The following is a 21,073-nucleotide window of genomic DNA, read 5'->3' as shown; positions in this document are numbered from 1 at the left end:
TGATATACAGCAGTGAAGTGAGTCGTTAACTGTTGAATATTCTGAAAGATTTTGCTGAATCTTATTTTAGTCTTATTCATAATTCTCAATTTTTCATTTTTAAGCCGGTATGATACCAAAATCTTGATAAGAATTTGACTCATTGCCTTTTAATATCAATCTTTGTATACACTAGAGTCTGACACAATGGAATTAGGATACTGTAATACGTTATTCTTACCTTCTACTTGCTGTGTAACTTCCTGTACTTTTTAAAACCTAATGAACTTTGATTAGAGAACAGAATAGTTCAGTGAAGTTTTCAATTAAACTCTGTATAATGAGCTAATTGAGACAAAATTCAGACTTCTTGGTGGTACTCACTTGACAAGTGCTTTTTAGTTTATATAAAAGCAGAAGATATATCATCAAACCTAATGAATAGAAACAAACCAAACTCTTATTTTGCTTTATGACCCTTATATTACATTGCTCTCTCCAGTTCTGTTCCAGCAAAGCACTGAGGCTTGTGAGGTAGTCAGTCCCATTTACTTGAATGAGACTAACGTGCTTCAAGATAAACAGGTGCTTAAATGCGTTGGTGGAAGACTCCATGAAAACTGACAAAATTCAAGTTTCTGGTGCCTTGAAGGAACGACTACATCAGCTTCATCTGTCACAATCCTTATCTCTTGAAATAGTTCACAAGTAGTCTGATCACCAAGAGAGGTGCTTGAACAAATACTGAGCTGTATCAAATCTTATATGCCACCTTGTGGAAGATGGCAGGCTGTAATGTGATGTGACCTGACTCGAATCAAACAGCTTCTAAACAACTCTTTCTGAAGATTGTCTCTAAACTTCCACATGAAGAGATTTCTAACATTCAGGCAGAGACCGCATCTGTTTAGAATACCGTTTCATCTGGTCTTCACAGAAGATGTTAAACTGATGCTCCTTTGCGTGTTTTTAGTGGAGGCTGAAGATTCCCAGGGTGCTGTCCGGTAGTAGTAGTAGTGGATAAATGTGATGTCCAAAGCTGGCGTTCCCTTAACACTAATAAGAGGACCTAATTTCCAAGTCCATGTATGGACTACTGTATATACAGTAGCCACTCCATTTACCAGTAAGCATTGTGTATATACATTTAACAGTTTCTTCTTAAAAATTTTGAAGTATGATTTATTAAAATAGTGTAATTTTAGTAAATATTTAAGCACTTGCATGGTGCTTTTTATCTGTATATTTCAAATTGCTTTACAATCAAGTAAACGTCATCCCAATTTTTCTACAAATAGGGAAACTGAGCCACAAAGCTCAAATGGCTTGCCCAAGGGTGCACAGTGAATCAGTAGAAGAAATTATCTTAGATCTCTTGAATTCCAGGTCTGTACTGAATCCATGGGTTTTACATGTTTTTAAACAATGTGATATTTCCTTAATAATAGAGCAGCCATTATGTAATTTTACCTATAGAGACCAACTTCCAACCCATTTTGAATGTACTTTCATATCCATTCATCTAGAATAGTTATTAGTGACATCACATAAAGACTTATTTCTTTTCATCTTTTCAGACTTGATTTAAAATGGCCATGATGCTGACAAAGATTCTACATGAACTGATTATCCAGTATGATTATAGATGTTGTGGTACTTAACTGCTACAAAACATGCCACACAAAATCACAGTCCTCCAAGAAGCGTTCTTACATTCATTGGTATATGCTACAAATATGTTACACTTTAAGACCAAAAACCAACAGCTTTCATCTGACTGAAGTGTATGGGCATCTGGTATTCTTGCACACTTTGTTGTATTATTGATAGCACTAATAAATACTGATGCACTGTAATTTCCTGTTCAGAACTAATTAACGTCATCCTGCAGCATATCCATCCTATCCATCAATGAGCAAATATAAGCAGACAAAAATTCCTAAAATGTGGCCAGAAAACTCAATAAGAGCTTTCTTTTTCTGGATGTTGAGCTATGTCCCCTTTAGCAGCCTCTTTTTGAAGCTACCATGCAGCTCGGGAGAAACCAGGCTGTTTAAACACAGCAGTGTTTCATATAACTAATGTCTTTTCACACTGAGACAAACTTTAGCAGCCACTTGAATTTACTCTTCTGTGCTTGGTGAAAAGTTTTTTAAAAGGGTTGACTTGTTTGAAGCAGGGGAAGAGAATATTCAGAAAGAATTTGAGGAATTGGACTTTTCAGAAAATACTCCTGTTTAGCAAATGTGTTGGTTGTCATGTTCTGACTAGTTACTATTTAGAGTTAACTTCACAAAGAATCTGGCTCTGCATATGATCCATAACAAATAGCATTGGGTGCATTATCAGAGGTTACATTTTCCTTTAGTTTTAGAAGTTGAGGATTCGGAAGGATAACATCTGAGACGCAGCACCAGGGGTTGCCACGGGCAGCATTCCATTGTGCGAAAGCACTTTCTGCTCAATATTAGTTGTTCAACCAATTGAATAGCTCAGCTGGCTGAACATTCTTAGCACTCTAAATGCTCAGTGGCAGTATAGGAGAAGAGAGCTAGTTAAACTTTCTTGCTCATCTTTCATTCTTTATCTGTGTTATGTCTTCCTGCAAAGTCTAAGGCTATGTCTACACTAGAGACCTTACAGCGGCACAGCTGTACCGTGCAGCTGTACCACTGTAAGATCTCTTGCATAGTCGCTCTGTGCCAACGGGAGAGAGCTCTCCCATCGACATGGGTGGTGGGTATCCTAGGCCAGGGGAGGCTATGCCTCCCCAAACAGCCTAGTGTGGCTCCGCCCACTCTTCACTCCCAAGCTCCCTCCTGCAGTCCCTGGTGCTCTTCCATGGCCCAGGCTGGCTAGGGCTGGGGCTGGGGCTGGGGTGGTCTGGCCTGCCTGCTGCGGGGATTCAGAGTGGCTGGGGCCAGGGCCGTGCCACCCACCTGGCGCTCAAACTGCACAGCCTGGCACTTGGACTGCGCCACCCGGCGCTGGGGGTGCTGTGGCTGCGCCGTCCAGGGCTGGGACTGGGGGCCACAGTGGAGTGCTCTGGGCTCCTGCAGGGGTGGAGGGTTGAAGAGGAAGGAGAGGGACGGGACTTCGGGCAGAAGGGAGGGGGCCGGGGGCTAGCCTCCTCCAACGGCCGGTTCACCGGCCCCCCATGCCTGTCAACATAATTAAACCATCCCCAACAAGCAGTGGTAGCTGTGTTGGTGGGAGAAGCTCTCATGCTGACATGGTGCTATTCACTCTATCACTTACGCCGGTGAAACTTACATCACTCGGGAAGGTGTGTTTTTCACACCCCTGAGTGACATAAATTTTGCCGACATAAGTGGGAGTGTAGACATGGCCTCAGACCAGTAAGTTACTACTCACACTTAACACCTGTCAGACTATTAATCCTAAATTTTAATGTTGCATTTAATCAATTAAGATAGCTGGTTTTAATGACCTGATTTATCTTATTTTTAAAAGTATGAGGAAATTATTTTTAACAGTATCTTACTCTCACCCTTCTTCTAGCAAAAAAAAAAAAAATCTCCAAAGGTAACTTGTGAAACAAATTCCTATCTTTTTTGTTTTGTTTTGTTTTTTAAAATTATCCAAATAATCTTCTCATTCCTTCTTTCAAATCTTAAAACAAAATTATAGTTAAAAAGAGAGACAGATTAGCTGTTGCTGGCACCTTAGACTCTCATTGGCTTTCAGCCACCCTCTCTCAATCGCCGCTCCAATGTACGTAACTATGACCTATTTACTGTGTGTGTACAGAACAAAATCATCTGTAAGAAAAACTTTTTCTTTAATACCTTTCTTCACTGTTTAAGCTAATGCTTACAGCACAGTGCACATCCTAATTGTCTTCAGGATTGCTGCTACTAAGAAGGGTGAGTTCCTCAATGGGCTCAGTGGAAAATAGCTTAAGCCTGGGATTTTGTCATATTTTAATTTTTTTAAATTGAAGTTTTGGAAAGCATGTTGGTTGTGTTAGGTATTCCTAGTTTAACTGTACGGTTTGTGCTGCTATTATACATTATCTCAAACATCTACAGAGACTTCTAGGTGGAAAACTAAAGTGTTTTGATTTCTTTAAATAGCCTTTAAAAAGAATCTCTTCAAAATATTTATAAGCTTGGTTTTCAATGGCTAGTGGTTGATGTGAGGGGAGGGCAAAAACTGTAACCACCACGTTGATTACTGCTAAATGCTGGCTGCCATGCAGCCCTGTCTCTCTCACTAACTGTTAAAAGGTGTCAGCAAACTGCAGTGGACGGTTTTGATGGTTACTTTTAGTTTACATTGAAGTCTGTTTTTATAAATAGTACTCTTTCAGTTAGTCTTTATACTGACGGAAGTGAACTGTTTCCAGCCAGCTCAAGGGTGCACCACTGCTTCTCAACCACAAGCTGTCTGTAAACCAGAGGCAGCCAACAGTGTGTGTTCATTTGAATTATATATTTTGGTCTGGTGTCACTTTTAACTTTGGGTTTTGGTTGAACAAGTAAAAGGCCTTTGAAACAGCCACACAGCTGCCTATGGCTCACTTCCATTCCCTCCCTGCTGATGCCCTTTTTTTGGAGAGCGCTCATGCTGTTCTCTGCCTCTTTTCTGTATGCAATGTAGCTCCCTGAATGGGAGGCAGGATTTGGGGAGCCCAAAGTCCAGCTCTTGAAGGACTATCTGTGCACTCATCTGCAGGGATATTTGGAGGGCATGTTGGGGCTGGCAGTAAGAAGACTGCAAAGATCCACAGGCTGTGGCCTTCCAGGAAGCCCTGGCCATAGAGACTAGGACATCCCTAAGAGCCCACTTGCAAAAAGCATTCAATCTTCACCTTTTGCTTTTGAAAACTTTAACCTAGGGGCTCCCAGCTAAGAGGCTGATGGTTTGAGCTGTTTCCTGCTGAATTGCCTGAGGCTTTGTGCCTGTGGTTGCTACATACCACTTTGAAGACAGTTGTTTTCTTATTTAGTGAAGAGTGGAAGTTGGATAAAATCAACTTTAGACCCCAACTATCGTGTTGACTATGATCCCCCTATGTGATTATTATGTCACAGTTTAGCTTTTTAAAATCTGATTCATTTTTTTAATCATTACCATAAAAAAAAAAACCCCACCTCTTATGTGGTATTTATTGTGATCTTCTTATCAGGCTTTAACTTTTTGTCTCATTTATTCTGTTGCCCAACTTAATCATTTCCACTGATGTAATAATCAGTTTTTTAACATATAAGATCTCCTTTTCAGCGTGGTTGTCCTTGATTCTTGGAGAGAAGCTTATTTTTCCATTGAAGAAATGTACAACAATGATGTACTCTGCATGGAGAAACAAAAACATGTACTGAAGTACTTTGCTAGATCGGGGCTTTAGGCCTCAACAATACAGTTAGATCCACTGGCAGACCCTTATGCCTGCAGAATGCCCATGCTGTTTAATGTAGGCAAGAGTCCACCTACTCTTGGATCTAGTTGTATGGACTGGGGCCTATATGGGGATCTAGTTTCAGGACTAGGGTCTTACCGTTTTCAATATAAACTGTTTTGAATTTTTGAACGCTGGAAAAAATTATGCCACCTGCTAAATTTGGTTTATTTAATTTTCTCTAGAAATACTGCAGACCCATCTAGCAGTCAGAGTATGGCTATGAACAATGGCAATAATGATTTTGTGGTCCTGAGTAATGGCAGCATCCTCTCCAGTGCTACCGGTCCCAGCATCCTTTCAGCTACTGATGGAGGCATTGCAGCCCAACACCTCCCCTCCAAGGAAGCACCAAGAGCAAAAGTGAGTCCAAATGGATGCCTGCAACTTAATGGTACAATCAAACCATCCTTTCTGCCTTTAGACAACCAAAGAACTCAACAGATGTTGACACAATGCTGCCACCCTTGCCCATACCATCATCCTTTAAGTAACCATAATAAACAGCAAGAATGTCATTCACTGGCCGGGAGCACAGCACCATCTCCTATGACTTCCTGCTGCCTGCAGCCACATACTGAATATTCAACATCTGTCTGCCAAAAACATACACCTATGTATCAGACCACCTGCTGCCTTCAACACCCCCCATCATTCTGCCTTCATCATCAGTGGCCTGACCATTTTCAACATCAGTCTGTTCAACAACATGTAGCCACTGTAAGGTGAGTGGAATGAATTTTCAATGGTGTTCAATATGCAACTAATTCTACATGTATTCCATTTTACTTTTTACAAAAATAAGAAAAGGTCAAAAAGGAGAGTGAGTTAAATCTTTTCTACATACTGTTTTGCAGACAATAATAAAATCTGAGGCATACTCCACTTAAATGCATGCAAACTGTGTGGATGATATACTTTATCTTAATAAGAAAAGGAGTACTTGTGGCACCTTAGAGATTAACAAATTTATTTGAGCATAAGCTTTCGTGAGCTACAGCTCACTTTATCGGATGAATTCAGTGGAAAATACAGAGGGGAGATTTATATACACAGAGAACATGAAACAATCGGTGTTATCATACACACTGTAAGGAGAGTGATCACTTAAGATGAGCTAATACCAGCAGGAGAGCCGTGGGGGGGAGAAAACCTTTTATTGTGATAATCAAGGTGGGCCATTTCCAGCAGTTCACAAGAATGTCTGAGGAACAGTGGGGGGACGGGGGGAGGGGGAATAAACGTGGGGAAATAGTTTTACTTTGTGTAATGACCCATCCACTCCCAGTCTCTATTCAAGCCTAAGTTAATTGTATCCAGTTTGCAAATTAATTCGAATTCAGCAGTCTCTCCTTGGAGTCTGTTTTTGAAATCTTTTTGTTGTAATATTGTGACTTTTAGGTCTGTAATCAAGTGACCAGAGAGATTGAAGTGTTCTCCGACTGGTTTATGAATGTTATAATTCTTGACATCTGATTTGTGTCCATTTATTCTTTTACGTAGAGACTGTCCAGTTTGACCAATGTACATGGCAGAGGGGCATTGCTGGCACATGATGGCATATATCACATTGGTAGATGTGCAGGTGAACGAGCCTCTGATAGCGTGGCTGATGTGATTAGGTCCTATGATGGTGTCCCCTGAATAGATATGTGGACACAGTCGGCAACAGGCTTTGTTGCAAGGATAGGTTCCTGGGTTAGTGGTTCTGTTGAGTGGGGTGTGGTTGCTGGTGAGTATTTGCTTCAGGTTGGGGGGCTGTCTGTAAGCAAGGACTGGCCTGTCTCCCAAGATCTGTGAGAGTGATGGGTCGTCCTTCAGGATAGGTTGTAGATCCTTGATAATGCGTTTGGAGAGGTTTTAGTTGAGGGCTGAAGGTGATGGCTAGTGGCATTCTGTTATTTTCTTTGTTGGGCCTGTCCTGTAGTAGGTAACTTCTGGGTACTCTTCTGGCTCTGTCAATCTGTTTCTTCACTTCAGCAGGTGGGTATTGTAGTTGTAAGAATTCTTGATAGAGATCTTGTAGGTGTTTGTCTCTGTCTGAGGGGTTGGAGCAAATGCGGTTGTATCGTAGAGCTTGGCTGTAGACAATGGATCGTGTGGTGTGGTCTGGATGAAAGCTGGAGGCATGTAGGTAGGAATAGCGGTCAGTAGGTTTCCGGTATAGGGTGGTGTGTATGTGACCATTGCTTATTAGCACCGTAGTGTCCAGGAAGTGGATCTTCCCTCCTTCCCCTCTCTCCTACTGGTATTAGCTCATCTTAAGTGATCACTCTCCTTACAGCGTGTATAACACCCATTGTTTCATGTTCTCTGTGTATATAAATCTCCCCACTGTATTTTCCACTGAATGCATCCGATGAAGTGAGCGGTAGCTCACGAAAGCTTATGCTCAAATAAATTTGTTAGTCTCTAAGGTGCCACAAGTACTCCTTTTCTTTTTGTGAATACAGACTAACACGGCTGCTACTCTGAAACTTTATCTTAATAATTTCACTATTTGAACCTAAGGGTTTACTTTTCAGGGGGACCTAATTCATTTCAAGAACATTTATGTAGTGTAAGAAAGCTTCCCTTTTTTCTTCCCACAAAGACATATCCTCCTTGGAGTTGTGTGGGTCATCTGGAAGTCATGCAGTTCTTCCTGTTAATTAGTAGTCACTTATAACTATCGAAACTCCATGATAAAAGCTACTTCTCATTGCTGGTCAGCTCTTGGGCTTCTAGGAGAGCAAATAGTGATAGTTTTAGGTGAGTTGTGAGAATGATGCAATCAGTTGAGATGATCACAGATAGCAAATGGGCTGGAATCATTCAGTATTTCTGTTATCTGGTATTTTGGATCCCAAAGTGAGACTCATTACTTCATCTACCAGTCACTTAGACTCCCAATTCAATCATTTCAAGGTTTGTTAGACTTTATCTAGATAAAAAGAAAAGGAGGACTTGTGGCACCTTAGAGACTAACAAATTTATTTGAGCATAAGCTTTCGTGAGCTACAGCTCACTTCATCGGATGGTGAGCTGTAGCTCACGAAAGCTTATACTCAAATAAATTAATAAATAAATAAATTATGCTCAAATAAATTCGTTAGTCTCTAAGGTGCCACAAGTCCTCCTTTTCTTTTTGCAGATACAGACTAACATGGCTGCTACTCTGAAATTTATCTAGATAGCGGCTATTAAAATGACAGCAGTCTCTTCAGGACTCTTTTTGTTCAAAGCACAGCTCCTGCTGTGAGTGCTCAGCAGTTTTGCGAATCAGGCTCCACCTGTCTCAGATTGGGTGCCCTGAAAATGAGGAAAAGCCAAACATTTCACAGGTTAAGTGACTTGCAAATCATCACAGAGGAACTCTGTAGAGTGAGGGATAGAATCCTGTTTTCAGAGTAGAATCACACATTATGGAGCAAATCGTATTCGTTCCTTCATAGCTATAGAGTGCCACAGACACAGATGAAAGATTGCTGCATTGGGTGAAGACTACAGGATTTAGGTAACCCAGTTTAGCACTTTAATTTCCTGAATCCCACTGTAGATCAGTGGTTCTCAACCTTGATTAAAAGCTGTTTTCTTGGGGTGGTGAAAAACTATCCAGCCTTCCTGGATGTGAAGAAAACTTTGCGAATATAAATAGCTCCAGCAATGAAACTTATTACATTTATTATAGGCAGACCGGGCAAAGACTCCAATAGTTAAATTTACCTAATAGCTTCCATTATAAGACCCTATTCTCAGTTTTTTTATAACATTGTCAGACTGTTCAGCTTGAAATTCTCAATGTTTGGTGCCTGCCTCTGGCTGAATTTTGTTTTGTTTTGTTTTTTGTTTTCGAGAAGTTTTCAACAAAAATGGTTCAGCCATTTCTTCCAGTGAGGTTTGGGAAGAATATGTTTCACCAACATTAAATTCTTACAACTATTTGACAAGCATCTCCATGCTTTAGAGCAGGCACTTGCAAGTTAGAAGATGGCTTCACCCTAGAGGCAAAGGGGTGGCTTTTCTTGTCCCTGTGAAAAGCCATTCAGTTTGGCTCAGCTCTAATACTGTGGGAGGAGGGGGGAATTACCGTGTGTCCATGCTCAGTAGAGGCTTGTTAGAGTCTGGCAGCTAGATTTTTAGGGGATTCCATCTGGACTGTGGGTGATCTTTTGCACAGCTAAAAAGGACTTTCCTTGTCATTGCTCCTCCCAATTGCCGGGGGCCACTGTCACTGGGCATCAAAACTGACAGCAAGGAGACCATCTTTCTTGTGCTCTCAGTGCTAGCCTTTGTTGGAGCCCAGATGTAGAAGGCAAGGAGGAAGTTTCTGGTGGAGTGGAAGGGGTGTGGAGACCACGGCAGAACATTCCCTCTCCAGAACAGAACCGAGGATTTCTGAGTCCCAATAGTACTCTACTGTCTAGCAAAGAGTTATGCACTGGCAGAGTGTATGGGTAGTCCCCCACTCCACAGCAGATCAATATAAAAGGATAACAGCCCATTGATACTCCCAATTAGTAGAGCTGTTCAAAATATTTGTCAAAATAAATGTCATTAGTTTTTCAACCAAAACAAACATTTTGGTGGAAAATTTGTTTCATCTAAATGAAAAACCAGGAACCAAAATTTTGGCAGTAAAAATATTAATTTTTAGTGAAAATGTTTTGAGTTTTTGAAAATAAACTGTTTAAAATAAAAAATGATTTTCAAAACCCAAATTGATATTGTGTTTCATCAATTTTGTGATCAATTTCCAAGAGGAATTTTTTTTTTCAAATTTTCTTGCATAAAATAAGTTTTTCACCAGCTTTCTACTTAATTGTGTTAGCTCAACTGGTAGAAGTCTGTGGGCCCAAACTTGCTGATGACCCAAGTGACAGCCAGTATAATTCCACCTAATGAATTTGTTTTCTGGTTTTTTAAGCTTACGAAATCACATACCAAAAACCTCCTGCATTATTTTAATGTTAAGGTTCAAATTCAACCACTGCACGTCTAAGAAATACCAAAATTAAGGTTAGCCTGTGCAACCTTGATTTTTCCTCTTTATGTGTTTGTATGATATAGTCTTAGTGCACAGGATGGATGCTGTTCAGGGAATGAATCAGCTTTATGTAGTGAAGGAGACTGTTGTCTGTAGAATAACAAGGGAGGGATCTGCAGGAAGAGAAAAGATGGTCTCGTGGATCAGGCAGTTGAATGCTGCCCAAGAGAACTTACTGGCTGAAATGGACGACGTGAATTTACGTATATATTGTGATGCATTGATTTTCAAGTCAAATTTGCTCAATTTTAAAAGTAAAAAGATGTTTTTTCTAATGGCTACATGAGGGATCTTGAGGCAAGCTGCATTTTTTCCTCATTGCACCTCATCACCAGTAATAATAATTCTTTAGGATAAGTTTCAGAGTAAATTGCTACACCTATATAATCCCTGTGCCAGCAATAGGGTTGCATTGCTGCAAATACAGACAGAATTTGACCCTGCAATTAAAACTTTATGTAGCATCTGCTACTATTAACTATTGGTGTTGGGGTTCTCTATCCATCATTATATGAAAATGTTCAGGACATTTTTCCCCCATGTTTCATTCCTTTTATAGTGAGCAAGTTTTCTCAGAGGAGATTTTGCAGCACTGCTAATAGGTGGTCAGACTCTGAATTTCTCTAGCTTATTCCGAGAGCTCATTCCCCTAGCCAAATGTCTTCGATAATCTTCACCTTGTCATTTAGGTTTCATGAGGTGACCAGGACTCTGAGACTGGGTTCTATGCTGAGAATTGAGGGGAGATACCTTATATATGAGGAGAGTATGCTCTCATAATTATTTGAAGTGCAACACCCCCCTCACCACTTCCCCCCTTCTGATCAGGGTCATTTTGGTTTTGCTTGGGTTGAGCTAGCTGCTGTACATCTAGGTGCTGGTCTCCTGTATGTATTGTGACATGGCTTGGATGGTTGCATTCACAGAAAAAAGTGTACAACAGAATGTCCTCAATTATGTTGTTGGCAAGAGAACTAGTGTTTCGCTACCTCCCCTACAAATGGTCTCACGGCTATTGAAGAGTGGGGATTGATCCCTGTGACCTTGCTTGTAAAGGCGCTTGAAAGGGAGGACAGTTGTCCAATTCACTGTTTGTGGGCTTTGCCGTGTTAAAATGAGTATAAAACAGTAAAACCATATTTCTGTTGCTAAATAAATCCGATAACATTGAATGCACAAAAGGAATGGATCTGTTGAGTTAGTGCCATTTTTACATACTCACTTAACCATACTTTAAACCTCAAAAATTAGACTGATTAGTTTCCTTTACCAGAGATGTTTCTTCATACGCAAACTACTTTGGAAATCATCCAGTTTTAGAATATTTGTGTGTTTTGACAAAAGTATTTTTAAATGCAAGTTTTCCTAAGTTTAATTAAATTTAGTGTATAATCAAGCTAGCTTTCATTGCTGCTGTTCAATTGTATAAATATATATTCCGGTATTGGTTATAATTGTGGAGTTGGAGAAGAAGGTACATTATATGGAAAGAAACTTTGCACAAATCTTTTCGCTAAAATTTAAAGCTTATAGGCAAGTAACCAATTATTTCAGCATGGCTGGTTGTGTCGTTTTTCAAGCCTAAAGCGTAACATTTGTCAGTGACCTAATCTTAAAAGAATTAAGGGCTGGTATATCCCTGTGGATTAAAGAGTATAAAGAAGAGAGATTGAAGTAATGCACATTTGTGCTCGCCTTTTAAACTGAGCTGGATTGCAGGCTTTATAATGTGTTCAACTTGAAATTTTGTAGTTTGACTACATTTACAATAAAATATCTACACCTAACAAGAACTGTTTAAATGAATGCAGTCAAATTAATATATTTTTGAATAACTTTTAAAATCTCATTTTACTCAGCTTTTATAACCTTTTACAGCTTTAAGACTTAAATCTCTTTCATTCACTAAATATTTGTGTTTACGTGGGAAGAACTAGTTATCTGTATACAGAAGGTTGCTCATGGAGGGGCCTGGGCTGCTGCTATTTTATTTTACAATGGGGGCAGGGGCAACATTGTAACCTGTTAGGAGTGGGCTGAGTTTTGTGGTAGTGGGTATAACACATAGAAGAATTGTTTGCGAAGTCCATGCATATAAAAGTAGATAAAATAGATCAAATGTTGGGCCTAATAACACTGACCATGGCCTTTTAACAAATCAAACCTCTGAGATTTGAAAATCTTGGGTAAGAGGTGGCAAATGTCTTCAGTGTTAATTCAGGACATGGTTAAGAAAACATTTGAATTAACTCTCTTGCCATGAGCAGAATATCTCACTGTAAAATGGTTTAGCATCTGTGAAATCCCAGCTGTCTGCCCAAACTATAGAATTAAATTACCCAGACATTAAATTTCACTTTCAAACCAATGTTTTCTGAACTTTATTTTTCATAGAGAGGGTTGTGGTTTATTTTTAGTTAGTTTTTTGGAGGGCTTTCTACCCCCTCCTCCTTTTCAAACACCCCCACATCCCAATGATCCTCACTGGGGCTGAGAGAGGCGGAGCTTGCACACATCAGCAATTCTCAAACTGTAGTGCTTAGAAAACTGGCAGGTCACATTGGTCTTATTCTTGCTGCACCTGTGTTTTCAGCTGCTTCTATAGCCAACCAGGGTACTCACCACAAAGAGGCAGATGGAGACAAGGGGGAGGAACCAGCAAAACCATGATTAGAGTCTACTATCCTCCAAAAGGAGGGGAAGTAGTATGACCCACCCTGACAACCAGAAGCACTGGTGGGACTGGAGCTGCCAGGGAAGATGGAGACTATGCAGCATACATGGGGGAGACAGGAAGAACAAAAGACAATGTGATTAATTTTTCAAATGGAACAAAACACTGCAATAAAGAACATTAAAAATACTTTTAATGCTTTCTTTATACTTTCCCATTTCAGTTATTCACATAGGGCTGACATGCAATATAAATGGAATGGGATGGTAAGTGCAAAGATTACCTTTCTTAAAATGTAGTCTGAACTACGGAAAGCATGATGATCCTGCTGTAGGCGGTTTCTTTTGGAGCAAAGTTGCACTGTTTTACTCAGGTTCATGTGCTTTTTTAAAAAATAGACAGCTATAGTCAAAATACTGAATGACATCCTTGTTAACCTTGATGTTGAGTCTTCTAGAATAATCTCTTTTGTGTCATTCAGCCTAGAGAACTTAAATCTATATATTCAAATATGAACTGAATAGAGGCAAAGGGGAGGAGGTCATACTGCAGGCAAGTGAACCATTCCACTTAATCTCCTATTAATACGGCAGTTGCACACCTATAGGATTGGGTCCACAAATGGGACACCAATGTTCTTCGCACATCTCCAAAGTAGAGAGAGGCTCAATATCTTCCCAGATCACTTGCATTTTGAGGTGAAGTTGCAGAAACTCTTGACTGCAGCTGATAAACAAGTAAAATGTTCTGTATGAGGTGACAGAAGTATCAGAAAGTTAAGGAGACTAATTCATGATTCTTGATAAAAGTACAATACTCATTCATGGTGTTTCACATATACAAAATACTATACAAACAATTGAGCCTTACAACTCCCTGCAAAGAAAGAAGGTGGTATCCCCATTTTACATATTGGCAAACTGACACAAATAGGTGGTGGTTTCTCTCAGCCAGTGGTGGGCAACCTGCGGCCCGTCAGGGTAATCCGCTGGTGGGCCGGGAGACAGTATTTACATTGACCATCCGCAGGCATGGCCGTCTGCAGCTCCCAGTGACCGCGGTTCGCCATTCCCGGCCAATGGGAGCTGCAGGAAGTGGCAGTCAGCACGTCCCTGTGGCCCACGCCGCCTCCCGCAGCTCCTGTTGGCCGGGAACAGTGAACCGTGGCCACTGGGAGCTGCGGGTGGCTGTGCCTGCAGATGGTCAATGTAAATACTGTCTCACAACCTGCCAGCGGATTACCCCGATGGGCCGTAGGTTGCCCACCACTGCTCTAAGGTCACGCTACAGTGTTGTCAACCTGAAGCATTCAAAAATTCAAACCACAAAAATATCTTTATATTGATTTAAAATTGATACTTCTAAAATAATAAATTTGGCTTTATTTTCCTTGTTTTTTTAGCCTTTAGCTTTACATCTTTTTCTTAGCAACCATGAGTGCTAAAAATTTACTTTTTAAATGAAAGCTGAACTTCTCATCTTATCACGTGATTCCAGGAGCTGAAGCTTTAATAAGCATATCACATTTTATGAGAGGAGATAAAACTGCAGAAGTCAACAACAGGTGCAGACGCAGCACGTCAGAGGCAAAGCTGTTCACATTTGAAGTAAGACTAAAATACACTACTTTACATAGATACATAAAGTACCAACAAAGTGCTAATGTTTTCAGACCTATCATTCATCTTCCGTTGCAAAGGTAACATTCAATCGATTTAAGTCCACTTTTAAAAAAACTATTGTGGGGTCACTAATTTAAGTCTTGAGTTCTGGGATTCTAGGGTCTGCTATATCTCAGAGTTTTGTGTCACACACTTGTCTAAACCGCATTTTCCAATGCATTAATACAGTTGTCCTTTTAATGAGTGCCTTTAAAAAAAAAAAAAGTGTTTTATAAAAATAAGTGGCTGAAAAGTTGTGAACTGGGGATGGAATTTTTTTTAGCTGCCTCCTATCCATTTTACAGTTTGCTGCTAGTTACTTGGCAGACAGCTGAGAAGCAGAAAGAAATAAAAAGTTCTTGTTTTTAAAAAGCCTTTTTAAAAAGAGTGGAAAGGTTTGCCAAATACCAAGTCATAATAACATGACTTTGTTATGAAACAGCTCCCTCCTCAATTCCAGGAAAAGGGTATTTGTTATCTAGTACATTCCTCAAGTGCTTGCAGAGCTGCTATATATTATATTTAAGAAGAAATAACTGACTTTAACATTTTAGGAGGTTATTTCTCACTTCAGAAATATTTTAAAACGGTTCTAAAAATACTTCTATACTGTATCTCATTTAAAAATAAAAGATTTTGCATACTTCCAAACACTTTTCAATATAAACATATTTAGTTTACGACAGCTTTCAGAGTAACAGCCGTGTTAGTCTGTATTCGCAAAAAGAAAAGGAGTACTTGTGGCACCTTAGAGACTAACCAATTTATTTGAGCATGAGCTTTCGTGAGCTACAGCTTCAGTATGCATCCGATGAAGTGAGCTGTAGCTCACGAAAGCTCATGCTCAAATGAATTGGTTAGTCTCTAAGGTGCCACAAGTACTCCTTTTCTTTTTAGTTTACAATGTATTTCACACATTTAAAGGTTCGTTTGTTTTAATTTTTATGTTGAGGTATAAATATTTTTTTGTGTACAGTGTATGTGCATAAACCATAATAAAGATCTCTAAGATAGAGACTTATCCCAATAAACCTTGCTATAAAACTAAAATAATGCACACGTTTCCAAAAGTAATCACTTATTCAGATCACCCCAGAGGGGATGGTTCTGATCTGTTTCATCAACATTCAAATAGCTAAACGGCAGTTTCTGTTGTTCAGTTACTTTGCTTCTAGTACCCAGTGGTTTGATGTCCGCCCATAAATGCACTACGATTCCACAGTATGTGCCAGTAATTGCTGCGTGGTAGTAATCTACATGGTGACAATACAGCATTCCCAATCCCGTCCATCTCTTTATTCTCATGGGGGGGAAAGGTTTGCTTCACACGCTCTTGTGGAATTATTTTACTCTGAGTTCCCATGGTGGCTGAAATTATAATGCTAGGGAGAGCAGGGGCCCCAATTTAGCCAGCTCCTTTCCTACCCACGAAATACCGTTGCTCCATGGGATACCTATACTGGGGCTTCCATGCGTCAGGGAAGGGAAAGGATAGTGAAACAAACTGTTACATCCCTTTTGTGACACCAGCCAGGTTTGCCAAATCTGGGTTCTGTCCTCTTGTGCAAGTGAAGGGAAAGAACTGTCCCTCTGACTGAAATGTCAGGTTGGCTCTATTTTCTTCCCCCAAACTGACTGATCTTCGAGTGTCCATTTGTCAGCCTAGGCTTTTAGTCTTCAGTTGGACTTGCCTTTTATAAATTAGTCATACTCAGTCTTAATAGGCTTGTTCTGGATTAATAGGTATTCTTAGATCCCATGATGATGACTATTGTACATAAGTTGCTTATGAAAACAATATTCTGTATTTTTCATTAGCACTTGCACAGAGCTTCAGGCAATGGGATAACATACAGAGACCACAGTGGAAAAAAGGCAGTTCATAATTAAATGCTTGACAAAATTAAAATAGTCTGTGCAAGTCAAAACTAAATGGTCTTAAACAACTTATTCATTAAGCAATCTAATGACTTTTTCAGGCTTTTTAATCATACTAATTAAGCACTTCTATCTGTCTAGACGTCAGATTGCTTTGAGCTAAGTGTCTATGCAATAGCAAAAAGAACTTCTAAAATTCCTGCTTTGGTCTGTGTGCTGCAGAGTACCAGAGTCTTACAATCTTTTGACCTTTAGAACCTGGTGCTTGTAAGTGGCAGAGACCAAGTGTGTTTGAAAATGAATTTCCCATGCCCTGGGTTCCTCACCTTTCCATGAACAACAGAATAGTTAGTACTTAACTAGTGATCTACTAGGCCTTTGAACTGTAGGCTTCAGAAGAGATAAATTAACAGATAATAGAAGAGGAGTGGCAAACAACATAACAAGTCCGTCCTTGTTTACTAAATTGGCTGGAAAAATAGCATCAGCTGTGCTCCCCTTTAATAGGATGGTCTGGTTTTGTGGTAAGGACAACTTTTAAAATTTGCATAAATTACATAAAGCTTTGTTTGTGAAAGCCTTAAAAAGTACATGCAGAGCAAAAAAACATGGCAGTTTAAAAAGAAATGTGGGATTTTTTTTTTTTTTGGCCAAATATATTGTCTGTTTTCATTCTCCAGACACTTTTTATAATAGGCTTGTAACAAGGTTCAGTTTCAAAACAAGACCGCACTAGACATTTTGGGGCTTGAGGGAGAAACTAGACTCAACAAGGCTGTTTCTGTGGTTTTCAGTATTCTCATGGAAAAGGTGTATGCAGGGGCTGGGTATATTCCTAGTGTTCTGAGGCTTTTTTCTATGTGAGGGATGAAGAAGATGGGTTTCAAAAAGCAGCTTGTAAATAACCACAGTTCTCTATATCTAGCCTTCCTACAATCTGTCCATCCTTCCCTGTGACAGCATTTCATAATGCCTCCTTCATCTTGCAGCAAGTAATATAATAGGTGACACACACATTTCTCAGTGAAGGAAAAGTACTTGAACAGAGAAGGAGGAATAAAAATGTCTGTGTGAGAGAAAACAGCATGACCATTTCTACACTACAGGGATTGTTACCAGCAGAGCTACAGCACTATCGCTGTGCCACCATAATCCCGTAATGTAGAATGCAGAGTATGCAAATGGAAGGGTTTTTCCGTCAGTATAGGAACTCCACCTCCCCGAGCAATGATAGCTAGGTTGAGGGAAGCATTCTTCTGTCAACCTAGTTGCGTCTACACTGATGTTCGGTTGGCATAGCTAAATTGGTCAGGGATGTGGATTTTTCACACATTGTATGACATTGCTATGGCAACCCAGATTTAAGGTGCAGACCCAGACCAAAGTCTGAGCCTCCTGAGTGTAATTGACATTAATTTTGTTACAACAATAACAGCAGTGTGAGATTTCTCCCCACCACCCTTGCTAAATAAGTCTTTATCCATATTGCATTGATGTTCATTCTACAAGTTGTCGAGTTGCACTAGTGGAACAATATACATGTTTTTACATGTAGAAATCCTGGGTTTACTGGAATCTTAGTAATCATTCATTGACATTATAGAATGTATTTAAACATACTCTACAGAAATAAAACTAGTTTTGAAAATAGTATTCCGTTGCTCTCGTATAAAGGAGAGGAGGTGACTACTGTTATATAAAAGCATGTACTATATATTGAGTGGTTGAAACATTTTTTTGAGAGTACGCATGACATGATTTACTTAGCTGAGTATTTACAAATATGAATTATACTGGAAACTGAACTTTATTTTGTTTCTAGTTCGGAGGTGCAATGTGTGTTAAAGGGTGATAACAAAAATAAATTGTAGGCGTTATATGGGAATTCTAATAAGTTGCTCATTATGATAATTAAGTGAGATGACAAAAGGTTTGACATTAATTAGAGCCATAGCAATCTGGTCATTTATATTATGAATACTCACTTTTTTCATCTTTGTATTGTCTAAAGGAATAAACTGTTGATTGTTCCTCATGGAAACAGTTTTTCAGTCTTTCGTTCTTTCAGTGTGCAAACCTTGGAAATCTAAAAATATAGAATCCTTTTAATCTGCAACGTAGTTTTTTCCACTGTGGTGCCTGTTTTATTACACAGTTTGTCTGCCTTCCTTACAGCTATCATACAAGCAATTCTCTGTCTCAAGCATCTATGATTAAAGAAAATGAAAACTATGCAAACAATGTTAAGAACTATTTTTGCCCTGGGAAAATGGTAGTTATTAGAAGACCTATAAAAGGATTGTAAATTGGAAAGTTTGAGAGACAATAATAAAAATCTGTAGTCTTTTACTGTAGGACCGCAAAGCTCTTTACAAACAATTTACATCTTACAGCACACTTGTTTAGGTAATTACCTACCTGTAAACATTAAGATAAGTAAACCTGAGGCACGAAGACCCAGATTGTGAAAGGTGTTTAGGCTGCAAACTTCCATTGATTTCAGTGGAAGTTAGGAGCCTAAATCACCTTTGGAGAGCCGAGACTGAGAGGTAGATTGTGAAGCCTCTACTCATGTTCAGCACCTTCTCAAGTATTCTTATTGATTCCAGTGAGACTACTCCTAGTGTAAGGTACTATTAACTGTGAGTAAGGATATCATGATCTGTCCTCAATTAATTCCCCAATTTTACATAGCAAATTGGTAGCAGAGCTGTGAACAGAACCTGGTTTTCCTTACTTCCAGTCCCATATACTAATTAGCAGACCACAGAATAGTGATTTAGTGAATGCCAACTCTAAGCAGCATTATAGAATTTTGTGGAAAACAAAATTTTGGTGACTAGACCACGGAATCTAATTTGAGTTATGTGTGATTGGAATCTGCAGCCTTCTGTTTGCCTTTTAATAAAACTGCAAAAATTTCATGCATGTTAAGAAAAGGATCATTAGAAACAATGATCAAATTATTTTCTTTCTCACATTTCCAGTATTCACTGGCATATCCCTTAAGAGAATACTTCCGCAGAATTCTTATTATGTTATAATTTAAAAGATCATTGTGTATCTAGTTGATTCCATTGACAGATGGTTTTATGCTGACTTTTTATTCTTCTCATAGCTTTTTTTATGCTGACAAACACTGATTGCATTAATCCTGTTTTCTTTAGTTTATCCAGTAGTCTAGCACTGTTTTTATTCTTTTCCATAAATAAAATACTGAACCACTGAAGTTTTCACCAAGTCCTGAATTTTTTCTCACTTGCTTCTTAATAAGCAAACCAGATTCAAATAATGAATTTCTTCTCAGGAAATAAAGTAGATGATGTCTGAACAAGATGAGTGAATTTAATAGGCAAAGTCAGCAATGGATTAGAGAAGCCTTTTTTTTTTTTAATACAAAATAAATGGGTACATTAAGTCACTTTAATGTTGTAGTACTGCTGTTGAATATGCATTTTTATATGCTGCTATTAAAAAAAAATTAATGTAACCGTGGCTCTAAAAATTCTAATATCAGAATAGCTCTGTGGGATGACTGTGGAAAATCCTAAGCAGAAATGCAGTTTACTTAGGTTAAACTGTCCATTGAATTATTGGCTTCCTGTACAAATTGTCTGTATGCACATTTACATATTAATGGTTACATGACTATAATCTCAAACTCGCTTTATGTTGTGGAGAATCCAAAATGGCTTTCAAAGATTTATTTTCATTAAACGGATGTGAATTTATATGTAAATGCTCATGCAAATGTTCATAACCACGATTTTGACTGACAGTAGGGATTGAACCAGAGAACTTCTGTGCTTAAAAAGCATGAGTTTCAACAGCTTGAGATAAAGGTCTAGGCTCTGTGGTTGGTCTCTAATTGACAATCATCCTCTGGATCCAGCACAAAGGGTGGGTTACATTTGCATTGTAGCTAATATTGCTCATGTGAGTAATACTGAGTGCAAGATAGCTTCCTGGGCAGACTGGTATGAGTTTGCCGTCAGTGCATAGTCTCATGAGTAGATATATACATAGGATTATAAAGTCCATAAGGTGAAATTTTACCCTCAAATACTCATGTAAATACGATAGACTTCAATGGGAGCTATGCTCGTGTATTTATGTCAGAATGTGGCCTTAAAGGCCCTGATTTGGCAAAACATTAAAGCACATGCTTAAGTCCATTCTTATTAAGCTGAGCAGTTAAATACATGCTTAACTTCAAGCATACAAGTGCTTTGTTGAACTGGGGACAAAATTGTTGAAGTAAAGCCAGAGTGTTTTTAAAGAAGATTTAATAATACAGAAAGGTAAAAGGTAATGTTTCCCATCTCCATAATGTGTCTAAACGATTTAGCACTTCGGAAGTAACTCTAATAGATTGTTGCCTGTCTTCAAAAAGACTTGGATCAAAGTTTACCACACCTGCAGGGCTGTGCAAT

The 21,073-nt window shown here is 39.1% G+C and overlaps 1 protein-coding gene across 11 annotated transcripts in view; it reads left to right on the top strand.

The window, feature by feature from the left end:
• The window catches only part of DISP1 (dispatched RND transporter family member 1), a 161,568-nt gene that overhangs the window by 108,334 nt on the left and 32,161 nt on the right, over nucleotides 1-21,073 (top strand). For 9 of the 11 annotated variants that reach the window (XM_043543611.1, XM_037895664.2, XM_037895662.2 and 6 more), the window contains one exon: nucleotides 5,587-6,126. In XM_043543611.1, the coding sequence (XP_043399546.1) occupies nucleotides 5,618-6,126 (509 nt within the window). In that variant the 5' untranslated portion in view covers nucleotides 5,587-5,617. Of the gene's footprint in view, nucleotides 1-3,809; nucleotides 3,867-4,993; nucleotides 5,019-5,586; nucleotides 6,127-21,073 lie in introns of those variants that run through there. The other 2 variants (XM_043543609.1, XM_043543610.1) reach the window with 2 other exon arrangements.

The sequence above is a fragment of the Chelonia mydas genome, chromosome 3 (assembly GCF_015237465.2).
Source record: "Chelonia mydas isolate rCheMyd1 chromosome 3, rCheMyd1.pri.v2, whole genome shotgun sequence".
NCBI classification, from domain to species: Eukaryota; Metazoa; Chordata; order Testudines; family Cheloniidae; genus Chelonia; species Chelonia mydas.
Note: the sequence above shows the minus strand (reverse complement) of the source record. Positions and strands in the feature narration are given on the sequence as shown.